General features: G+C 35.8%; 1 protein-coding gene across 1 annotated transcript in view; it reads left to right on the plus strand.

Annotated features, from left to right (window-relative positions):
• Positions 1-11,226, plus strand: part of FKBP7 (FKBP prolyl isomerase 7) — an 18,187-nt gene extending 6,961 nt beyond the window's left edge. Inside the window, exons 3-4 of the mRNA XM_044666476.1 lie at positions 4,488-4,621; positions 10,405-11,226. Of these exons, the coding sequence (XP_044522411.1) occupies positions 4,488-4,621; positions 10,405-10,566 (296 nt within the window). The 3' untranslated portion in view covers positions 10,567-11,226. The remainder of the gene's footprint in view (positions 1-4,487; positions 4,622-10,404) is intronic.
• The last annotated feature ends 823 nt before the right edge of the window (positions 11,227-12,049 follow it).

A 12,049-nucleotide genomic window follows, 5' to 3' on the forward strand; every position in this document is an offset into this window, starting at 1 on the left:
CAGCTTTTCCCTAGGGAGAAGGTTGTTCCCACCCTGCAGCCATGGAGGGGAGCACAGTTCCTCCCTCTGCCTTCTGGAATTCCAGAAGAGGCTTCCAAACTGGGTCTGAAAGTGGTAGTATATTGTGTGAGAGGGCCCTCGGAGCCACAGCTACAACGCCGAAGTGCTGGCATGATGCAGAGTGTCCCAAAAGTCTTACTGCAGTTTGAGGTTTATTAAAGCTTAAAACGGTACTAAGACTTTTGGGACAACTCTGTGTGACTACAAAAATCAGTGAGAGAACCTGGTTATTACAAGGGGCACATCGCTGATGGGCCTGCTATTCACAAAGCTGTCAAATTGAATAACAGTGTAGTTCGTGTGTACCAAAGGCAAAGGCCAGGACCTCATTGTGGCCGCTTACTTATCTAGTCTCTTCTTGCCACTGAAGAAAGCTAGAGCATCCTTGTCCTCCTGATAGAGATTCCTAGAGCTGAAAAAGCCTTCAAGCAGTCAACGAACCTGTGTCTTATAGTCAGACCTGATCGACCTCTAAATCACCGAGCGAGAAGTTGGTCAATATTTCTTCTTCCAGAGCCTAATTGTCTATGGCTAACTTGCCGCTCCAACTTTATCTGGTTGTATTTGCCAAGTATTCGGTCCTGTCTGAACAGCCTCCACTGGAGAAAGGATGTATATTCTAAGTTGTTGGTTTTGCAGAGACCCATAAAGATTCACTTGTTTCAATTCATGGGAGCCTTGAAAAAAAGTAATTACTTTGATAGAACGTTAGGAATTTGAAACCTCTATCCTTCCCACAAAATCAGATTAAATGTTACATTTGTGCAAAAACTGAATGAAGATACTAGATAGTAAAACCAAGTTACAGCTCGGGAACAGTGAATTCCTAGGTGTAGAGGGAGAGGGGAGGCTTTAATACCTAATCCTTAAGGAGGAGAAACTACAGTAATAAATTCAGGGACTCTATTAGACCTAAAATAGGGGAGCTAACAAGGGACACAGACACCAACTAGCCCTTCAAATCATAAGTAGGTGGCTGCCTCCTAACAGGTCCTCGGGCCACTAACGCAGCATGAGTTATTTTCTGAGAAGCCCAGGCTTCTCCTAGGGAATAATCTCCAAGATGTAATATGGAAATGGGTAAAGTCAGTCATTGCTCAGAGGGAAAAAGAAAAAAATATGGAAAGAATCGTAGAGCTTTAAAGATTTGAACCAGTATTTAATTGGGCTTTTTTTCCTGTGACTTCAAATATAACAGGTTTCCTTTATAGCTTAAAAAAGATCTTCCTCCAGTCACATATAAGAACTTTATAATTTATTAATGTGACACAGATACTGCTTCCATTTTACCAAGCATTTCAATTAAATCATTCTTTGGATCCTGGGAGCTAGAAAGGCTGGTATCACTTTCTAGTAGGGGGAGTGGAAGAGTAGGATTTTTTTGTGATCCAGTGGGCTAGGCTTAGGTAACCTGGGTTTCACCTGCTATAACCTGAGCACTTTGTATTCTCTGAATAAAAGGCTCTTTTTAAAATCTAAAAGATAATAAATTTGAGTCCTTGTTACTTCATTTTGTTCACAATGGAGAGGGAAAAGAGGTAACTTTCTTGGAAGTAAATTGTTTTTAATGGCCTCTAAAGATCATTATTGACATCCTCTTTTGCTTTTTCTTCTTTTAATTACATTTTTTCTTATACTCATTCTTAATTAAATTCGACAAACACTTAAGTGTTTACTGCATGTGAAATTCTCTGGTAGGTGCTAGAAGGCTCTACTGAGAAGGCTCAACTGATAACGTCATCATGCCAGAGCACATCTACTTTGAATGCAAAACAAATAGCAGTATATAAGACCGATGTCTTGTCCTGAGGCTGATTGAACTGTTGTAGAACTTGCATTGGAAAGAATAAACAGAAAGTGCCAGTAATGTCCCAGGCTCTCAAGGAAACCATAATCTAATGGGGAAAACTAAAAGCAAATTAGCATGCACAAACATACTACATACAGGATGATTAGGAAATAACAGAGAGAAGGCACTAGAATCCAGAATTCTGGTCTCTACTGCATCATTAATTATCTGTGCTGACTCTTTGATAAATCACTTTTCTGGGTCTCAAGTTCCATTTCTATAAGAGTAAAGGCATTCTTCAATAAGCACATTGATCTCTTTTCCCTCTTAACATTCCATGCTTTTATGATAAGATGGCCACTGAGAATTTTTTTCATGAGTTAGAAAGTACAATTGGAATTTTAAGTTTGATAAAACATTTGGTGTCTCATCTTATTGTAGCATTTAATAAACTAAAGTATATTAAAACGTTATAAGCCATAAGAAAGCATTTCTAAGAAACAAGAAGTTTGTTAATTTTCCTTTTTTTTTTTGCAAGATTCATTACTATGCATATCTAATCTCATATGTAGCCCTATTTTAAGGAAAACTTGAAAAGAAGCATTTTCTTTGCATCATTATTGTAATCCTGCATGTCTTGAAATGCATGTGGTTGTTTTTTTTTAGAGCTTTACCTGTCTGTTCATGTGGTACATATTGTTTCTCAAAGCCTTTCTGTTATAACATTACTTTATGGATTTCATCCATAGTGTTAGTCATGTTAGTCATCTATAGTGAATGCAATAATTCTATAAATTTATATATTCTTAAAATTTGTTGAAAGAAAAACTTTAATATAGGTAATATTTGGGACACTTGAAATTTTAATTCAGAAACTTGACATGTATATGTATACAAGCATATATATATATATATATATATATATATATTTTTTTTTTTTTTTTTACATAAAGAAGTATTAGCCTCAGAACTTGAGTTTTGAATTTTTTTTGTTTTTGTTTTTATCAAGGAAGTTTTCTTCCTGTGACCAGGAGATTATAGATGGACAAATTAGAAACATGAAAATCAGTTTTCCAGAAATCATCATTGAGTATCTAGCTCTTTGCTTATAGGTCAGGTAAGCATGTTGTTGCACCACTAACCTTCACTATTAATTGCATGATGTGTTGGTCAGATTTCTTTTGTATTGACTATGACTCTCACTGCACCTTTTCTGTTTTTGTCTCTTGCTTTCCATTCTCTTTAGATTCTAATCATCTTTTGGCAAAAGTTTTCTTTTTCAATAGAATACTTAACCAACCCCTGCTATGCACGTAATTACCAGTTCTTGCCAGTAAGGAAGAAATATTTTGGCACAAGTGAATGGAAATAAGCCATTTATTTCTTTTGAGTATATTGCATCATTTGGTTAACTGAACTATATTATCTCTTACAAGCATAGTGAATCAAGTTCACTGGTCTTGTGGTCAGTCCCGGGTTCAAGCCTTGCCTCAAATATATGCTAGCTGTTTCTGACCCTGGGCAAATAAACTTAACCTCTCAGTAATTCCATACTACTCTTTAAGGCTATAAATTACAAACATTTTAGATTATAGCCCTTCTCCCTTGGACCTTTAAGGAAGCTCCCTTCCCACACCAATGAAATCACAAGTCCAGAATGGAAAGAAAAATCTGCTACTTGGGTGAAAATCTCAAGTTGGTATATTGATTCTTCATTAAATATTCACTTTCTCTTTAAAGATCTTTAAAATTATCACATTCATAACAGAATCTCTTCATAAAATGTATGTTTCTATTTTGGTACTCATTGTTTTTTTCATTTTCTATTAAGAATCAAAGTCATGGGGGGCAGCTGGGTAGCTCAGTGGAGTGAGAGTCAGGCCTAGAGACAGGAGGTCCTAGGTTCAAACCCGGCCTCAGACACTTCCCAGCTGTGTGACCCTGGGCAAGTCACTTGACCCCCATTGCCCACCCTTACCAATCTTCCACCTATGAGACAATACACCGAAGTATAAGGGTTAAAAAAAGAAAAAAAAAAAAGAATCAAAGTCATGGGAGCAGCGGGATTGAGAGCCAGGCCTAGAGATGGGAGGTCCTGGGTTCAAATGTGGCCTCAAACACTTCCCAGCTGTGTGAACCTGGGCAAGTCACTTGACCCCCATTGCCTGTTCCCGGGCAGAAAATGTGGGTTAAAAAAAAAAAGAATCAGTCATGGCTAATCTTATACTTGTTTTCAAATAACATAACTTAATTTTTAAAGAAATATCAGTAATTCCAAATTCTCCTGTCTATAAGCCTTTCCTTGAATTCTGTATCTTTTACATATTTTTTCTGCAAATCTCTTTTAATTACCACATTCATAATATATTTGAAAATAGCAGATTCTGCTAACAAGGGCCAGATAAGTAGTGATCATTGATTCTACTTTTATGAAAATATTTTAAGTTTCATGAGTCCTTTAAACTGGCATACTTTGGATAAAAAAATCATGAGGGAAAATGCTCACAAAATCATAAAAAGGGCTAATGAATTACTTCCAAAAAATTATAAAGGCACCATTGTTCATAATGTTTTTTGTTATTTCATCTTTGACCAAAACCTGTGTTCACATTTAACATTTTTTTGGTCATCTCCTCAGCACAAGGCTTTATTCCACCAGATGCAACACTGATTTTTGAGATTGAACTCTATGCCGTGACCAAAGGACCCCGAAGCATTGAAACATTTAAACAGATAGATGTGGACAATGACAAGAAACTCTCTAAAACCGAGGTAATCCAGACAAAACCTTCTGAGGTCAGGTTTTGCTTATAAACCATTATTTCAGTTCATATTTGTTCCAAAGTGAAAAGTTTCCCTTATGCACCTTAAACTCTAGCTTAGGCTTTCATTCATGTACCCTTGGATCCCTCTACATCTCCTTTCCATCACCTTCTAGACTTGCTCTTCTTTGGTATTATGATTTCTGGTCCCCTGACCCCTTCCTCTTACCTCAGGTCATCTCTGTTTCACATGCATTCCATGCTGACCACATGGTCTGCCACTTTCATGACTCACCAGTAGCCATCATTCTAGAAGCCTCCACTCCCTTGACGTATAAGTTTTGAACTTCACAAACACTAAATAAAATATAAACATTTAATATGCATTTTAGAACAAGAAGAGAATTTTAAAACTCTGAATTTCTATTAACATAGATATTTCTCTTTTTAAATATAATTAATTCAAATGTAACTTTTCAGAGCTGTCCTGCTTATCTGTTATTTCTTCTATCCTTTATTCTTTTCCTTTTTGGAGAGAAGGCAGATCCCCATCTCCCTCTCACTTTCTCCTATCGCTCATTATAAAAAAGCAAAATTAAACGCTAGTTACAAATATGCACACAGTCAAGCAAAATAAATTTCTGCATAGGCCATGTCCCAAAACATCTTTCTAAATCAGTAGGTCTTGAGTCTGTCAATCTTCAGTTATTTTTATTTTCAATGTGTGATTATTGCTGTTACATTAACTGTTCTCCTTGTTCTTCTCACTTAACTCTGTACCACTCATACAGATCTTTTTGGGTGTCTTCAACTCCTTTCTTTTCATCGTTTCTTATGACACAATATTATTCTATTCAGTTCTACCAGAATTTGTCCAACCATCCCCCAATCATTGGGTATCCCCTCATTTCCTTGACTTTCTTGAGTCCCCAGCATGCTAGTCCTCAAAACTATTTTTGAAGTTGTTAAATCTGATATATATATATGTATATATATATATATAGTTACTCTCCACCAGTTAGTTTCTTAGCTTCTATGCTAGGGCTGCTAACGTTGCTGATCTAAAATTTGCCTCTGCATAGATAATTCCAAAATTTATATCTCCATCTTTGATCTCTCTGCTAAGCTTCAGACTTATATGTACAATATGTATGAAGTTAGAACTGATTGACTGTATAAACCAAGGCTTTGAAGTAACAAAGGTAAGTTCTTTAATTTATCAGGGAAAGGTACAAACTGGGAAGGTACAAGGAATTTGGGTTTGAAGGAAAAGGAAAGAGGGATGAGGTAACTCTAACAAGATGGATCAGAGGCAGGCCTCCCCTTTTCTGGGGTAGGTCCTTCTCAGAGTTCCACTATCTAACTTCTGACTCTAGTGACTAAATAAATTGAAGAGTAAGCTTGGCAGATTGATAGCAGATATTTGATCTTCTGTAATGATTTGGTAATGTTAATCTTGATATCAATTGATGAGATATATTTATATATGCAGCGGAGAGCAGGCTATTGAGGGAACTGGAGACACAGCTTGAATCAGCACAGTAGAACAGGCAATGATATTCCTGATACGGATCAGCAAGGGTTCAGTGGAGAGTCCTACCCTAACCTCCCTTCACCCTTGACCCAAACTCAGGACTGAGTTGGTGTGCCTGGGGCTCACTTCCTTTTACAGTGCTGTTCTAACTCAACTGTCTTCTTGTTTCTTGGGGTTCCAAAATCTGAACCCCATATTCTTGCCATTTGCAGAAAATGGTTACAGTTAAAATGTATTACCATCTCTGTGCCATAGAATAGAAATCAGCTTCAGACATGCAGGCCCCCATAATCCTTTTCTCCACATTAGGGTAGAGAGTCCCCCAAAAAATTTTGCTGCAGTTTTCACAGATGTCATTGTCAAGCATAAAATATTATTGAAGAAAGGTCTAAAGTTAACAGATAAAATGTCAAAAACTATCAGTAAATGAATTGTGCATTAATAATAAACTTACCCAGGGCTTTTTAATTTATTTAGATTATAAAATCAGGCTTGATAAAAATAATAACAGTATATATATATCACTTAAGGTTTGTATCATGCTTTATATATATTATTTATCCTCACAAACAACCCTGGAAGGTGGAGATATTATTATTATCCATATAGTATGAGGCCTTTGCTGGAGAATATTCATTTATATCCAGTAAATTATATAGTTTCATAGGTTTAAAAAAATTAATTTGATCATTTGTTATATAATATTATAATGTATGTAAAGCACTTAGCAAACCTTAAAGCACTATATAAATTCTAGCTATTAGAATTAAGATTAGTTAAAATTGCATTAATTAATTCAACAAAATCCTAATTAAATTGATTAATCTTAATGAAAAGCCTAATAGTAATGAATTCAGAACCTATTTATTTATTTTTAAACTCTCATTTGTGAGAATTTGTTTTCATACTCTATTAATTCCTGTATATTAGAAAGAATTACTGGTATTCCTGTTGGAGATCTGGGTTAGAGATACCACTCCTTGTGCTGCTTTTTTGCATTTTCTTTAGACTTTGGAATGCCAAGACTAACAGAATTTGGTTAATAAATGAAAGACAAGGGTTCTTCTCCTGTGGGTTTGGGAAAGGGCTAAAGGCTTGATGGACCAACTCTTAATTAGCTATCACCAACTAACAATGCCTTGGGGTAGACAAGATCAGGGCTGAATGAGCTGCTAAAAATCTATTTATTAGGCTGCCTGACCCAGCTCAGGTCATCCCTGGTTTTTAAAAGACAGTTATGGAGACAGACCTATATATCACTTCATCAGTTATGATGCTGACCTAACCAATAAGCCTGATGTGTTCAATAAACTTATATTCTTACCCAAAAATCAGTCTCCTGGGATCATTTTAATTGTAATACTTCTGTCTTAGAATTCAGAGTTTCACTTCCAAGATGGAAAAGTGGTAAGGGCTAGACAGTTAGGATTAAGTGACTTGCCCAGGATCACAGCTAGAAAATGTCTGGGGTAAACATTTGAGTCCAGGATCTTCTGTTTCCAGGCTTGGCTCTCTATCCACTGAGCCACCTAGCTGCCCCTAAGACCTTTATACTTACCCATATGTTTCTCTTCCTCCCATAGCCTATTATATATAGCAAAAAAATATAAACAAAAGATTAATATAAACCAGTGATTCCCAAAGTGGGTGCTACCGGCCCCTGGTGGGTGCTACAGTGACCTAAGGGAGCAGTAATGGCCACAGGGGCATTTATCTTTCCTATTAAAATTTAAAAAAAAATAATTTCTAGGGGGATAAGTAATATTTTTTCTGGAAAGGGGGTGGTAGGCCAAAAAAGTTTGAGAACCACTGATATAAACCAAGGCATTCTTGCACAGGGAAAGACTTACTTGCTTTCTAAGAAATGACAATGTAAAAAGGGTTTTAAGCCCTTGACCTGCCATTTCTTTAAAAAAAAGACAAAAAAAAAACTGTGCTTTATGGCATTCTAGGGTCCCCAGAACATACTATTTCCTTCATCAGTGAGTTCAGGACCTGGCTCATAGCCTCTCTCTTCACTCAAACTCCTGAACTGTGTTGGGGGCCTCCAGTGTATGAGTTAATACTCCTGACTTCCCTTGACCTGTCTCTCCACTTTACTTCTGTATGCAGAGATGACCATACCTTTGATCTTGCCATCCTTCCTACGTGTTCTGTTTCCGCGTTCATGAACTCTGAAAGGCCTTTATCTGATCATAATCTCTTTTTGCTCCATCTTCCCCACTACCTACCATCCTCATCTTGCTCTTTGCCTTCAACGTGACGTCGAATCCTTCCACCCTCAGCTCTTGCCCAAGCCATCGCTGGCTACACTCTCCTTCCTTATCTAGACACCTTGGTGAATCACTTCTAATTTACAGCATCCTCTACTCTCCGATTTCTTGTCCCCTTATCCCATCTCAGGCTATGTCTTGCCAAACTCCTGACCTTGGAGTCTTCCTACCAGTTCAGTTGCTGCTTTATCTCTTGTTCATCTGCTGTTGAACAGAATTGGAAAGAAGGCACATAGCTATATTGAGAGTCCACTATAAACTAATGCTACATAATCTCAATTTAGACCCTCATTTCAGCAAAGCAATCCTTTTTTATACCTCCCTAGTACATTGATTCCCTTTTCCATTCTCCTACACCTTCTCTTCCTACCCGCTCAATGAACAAACTCAAGTCACTTCATTAAAAATGTCACTCCCTTTCGCCCCTTTGTCTCACACCACTCAGACATCTTCCACGGTGTCACCCTTTACCCTGACTCGTGAAGAAATGGCAGAGTTCATGGTTTTTTTTCTTCTCTTTCTATACTTAGTGCTTAGCATAATGCCTATATAAATGGTCAATAAATGCTTGATTGATTAACAAGCTGCACATCAAAGCAACTTTATAAAACTATTCAGAGAGAGAGACCGACAGAGAATCAGAGACAGAGTCAGAGTTCCACTAAGCTATGTTAGGAGAAAAGAAAGAAAGACACCATCATCATGGTGCCCAAACCCCAGCTCTTCCCTTCTAAATGAGAACAGCTGATGTGGCCCTCACCTTGCCAATAGAAACATAGGACACTAGGACAGGTAGGTGGGCTGGTTTACCCATGCTGCTAAAACGATGTCACAGTTTCCCTGTGGCTGACAATGCCGTCACAATTTATCGTGCTCTCATGTCCTTCAGTTTTTATACCTCTTGCATTCCAATAGTTCTGCGACTTTTAGTCAGTGCCTTTAAGTATATGTGAGTGATTTGTTCCCACCCCACCTCTACCGAAAAAAATCCAGGTTATAGTTTTTATTTTAATTTTTAAATTTAATTAATTAATTTGGGATGTTTTTCCATGGTTACATGATTCATGTTCTTTCCCTCCCTTCCTCCCCTTCTCCCCCATAGCCAAAGAGAAATTCCACTGGGTTTTACATGTGTCATTGATCAAGACCTATTTCCATATTATTGATATTTGCACTAGGGTGATCAGTTAGAGTCTATAGGTTATAGTTTTTAAGGCCACTTTATATAATGTCTTTACTCTCTATAACATTACATAATAGTCTATCAGTTTTCCCCAGTTCTCCATTTCCATTCTCACGATAATCAACAATAGAAATTTCATATTCTAAAAGAAACTTGTTATTTGGAAAAATACTTGAGTACTTATTTTTATGAGACATCCACAAGGAGAGGAACTGCTAATACCACCTACCTTAGCATTTGAAAACGTAAGAAGCAGGAGACAAATATGATGCAGAATCAAATTCATTTTGCTCCAGGCCCAGATTATGTTTTATTTGTTGAATTTTGATTGACATTTTAAGTGCCAGAAGAAGGAGGGCTGGAATTATCCTGACACTATGCTTTGATAGCAGAGATTTTTCTAAAGTGCTATCTTGAATTTTTAAAAGTGAAAACACTTTTGGATTGACTTCATTATTGAGTTGTATGCAAATGTGCATAATGAGATTTGTCTGATTTTCTTACCATGTAGTTCCAACGTAGCATATAAAAATTTAAGAAAAGTATAAAATATATATCATGAAATGCATATCACAAAAATCAACATCTTGGAATAGTTCTTCACACTCTAGTGATGCTAATTAAAGAAGGTTTTTTCGTCCCCAGAAATTTACTTAAAAGTTGAAAACCTTAAGTACCTTTTGTGATATCTCACATGAAAACTGTTTTCTACAGAAATGTGGTTTGGGGCTACATAATGTTTATATTTCTTAATAAATTCTCCAAAATGCTTCACAAATCAGCGTGTTCTCTTTTCATTTTAGATCAATTATTACTTGAAAAAGGAATTTGAGAAAGATAATAAACCACGTGACCAGTCATATCATGATTCCGTGTTAGAAGATATTTTTAAGAAAAATGACCACGATGGAGATGGCTTCATTTCTTCCAAGGAATATAATGTATATCAACATGATGAACTATAGCATATTCTTTCTAAATTCATTTGGCTATTTTGTATTATCTACAAAATTACTTTTTTTCAAATTTTTGTTTATTGATTTTTCTTATAAGACCACATTTTGATATTTTCACACATAATTTCTGAACCTTTTGTCATTTTAATAAAAAATTATAACATATGCTCAAAAACTAGTGGAAAAAAGTAAGAATTTCATATCCTGTGCCTTATTTAGCGATGTCTGTGAGAACAGATTTCAGTATTTTGATGAAGCAGCCAACATCTCAAACTCAGAATTTTAAAAACTTTTAATTCATCATCTTTCCTCCTAAACTTGCCCTCCTTTCTAGCTTTTTTATATTTATTGAAGACAACATTGTCCTAGGCACCCAGCCTCAAAACCTTGGATTCATATTTAGATTTTTTCTTTAGTCTCTATGTTCAATTATTTGCCAAAAACTATCATGTCTTTGCTGTATTTTTCATGTCTGTTCCCTCCTCCCCACTCCCACTCCCCCACTGCAAAAAAAAACTCAATAAATTTAGACTTAAGTATTATCTCTTGGATAAACTATTGCAAAGGCTTCCTAACTGGTTTTTTTCTCTCTAGTTTCTTTCTTCTCCAACCCATCCTTTACTCAAAGACTTTAGTGTGACTTCTTTGCTTAAAAATAATTTACATTAAAAGTTCTCTACCGCCTCATATACTATGTATCTTCCAAGGAAGTCAAAGACAGAATCAAAAATCTAGTATATACCAAAATATTAATTGAAACACTTCATATAACACAGAATTGGAAAGTAGGTATCCATAGGTGGGACAATGGTTAAGAATTTTGTGAATGTAATGGAATACTGCTACATATTAATAAAATATTCTATTCATAATTAATATGAATTCAAAGAAATATGGGAATATCCATATGAACTAATATAAACAAATGTAATAGAAAGAATTAGGTATACACTGATTATAATAATGTAAATGAAAGGATCACTAAAAGGAAACTAGACTTAGAACAACTGAGAAAAAACAAAAGTCTAGTAGGTCAGATAATAAAACTTACCTTCCCCAGAATGGCAGAGAAGTGGAGGACTAAGAGGACAGACTATTGTATGGGTCAGATTCATTTACTTTAGTTGTTTTTGCTTAATTGTTGGTCTTTGCCACCAGGGGAGCTTCAGTCTCCTCAATAGAGAAGATTGAAATGACTGATATAAAGAAAAGTTATCAACAAAACATTTCTAAAGGACTCGTCATCATTTAAATTATGTTGACAAAAATCGAGAAAATATGAATAAATTTTTCAAAATTATAAGTATGCTTATTATACTTCATACCATCTTCAAGTAGCTGGCTTTAAATGCTTTTCTAAATAATCTGACAATAAGTGCATAACATTTCAGGAAATTTACTCACATCTGTATACACTAAAATGATATTTTTATTAAATCATAGCCAGATAAATATGGAATTATGTTTTGTATGATAACACATAACCAATATC

The sequence above is a fragment of the Gracilinanus agilis genome, chromosome 3 (assembly GCF_016433145.1).
Source record: "Gracilinanus agilis isolate LMUSP501 chromosome 3, AgileGrace, whole genome shotgun sequence".
Lineage (NCBI taxonomy): Eukaryota > Metazoa > Chordata > Mammalia > Didelphimorphia > Didelphidae > Gracilinanus > Gracilinanus agilis.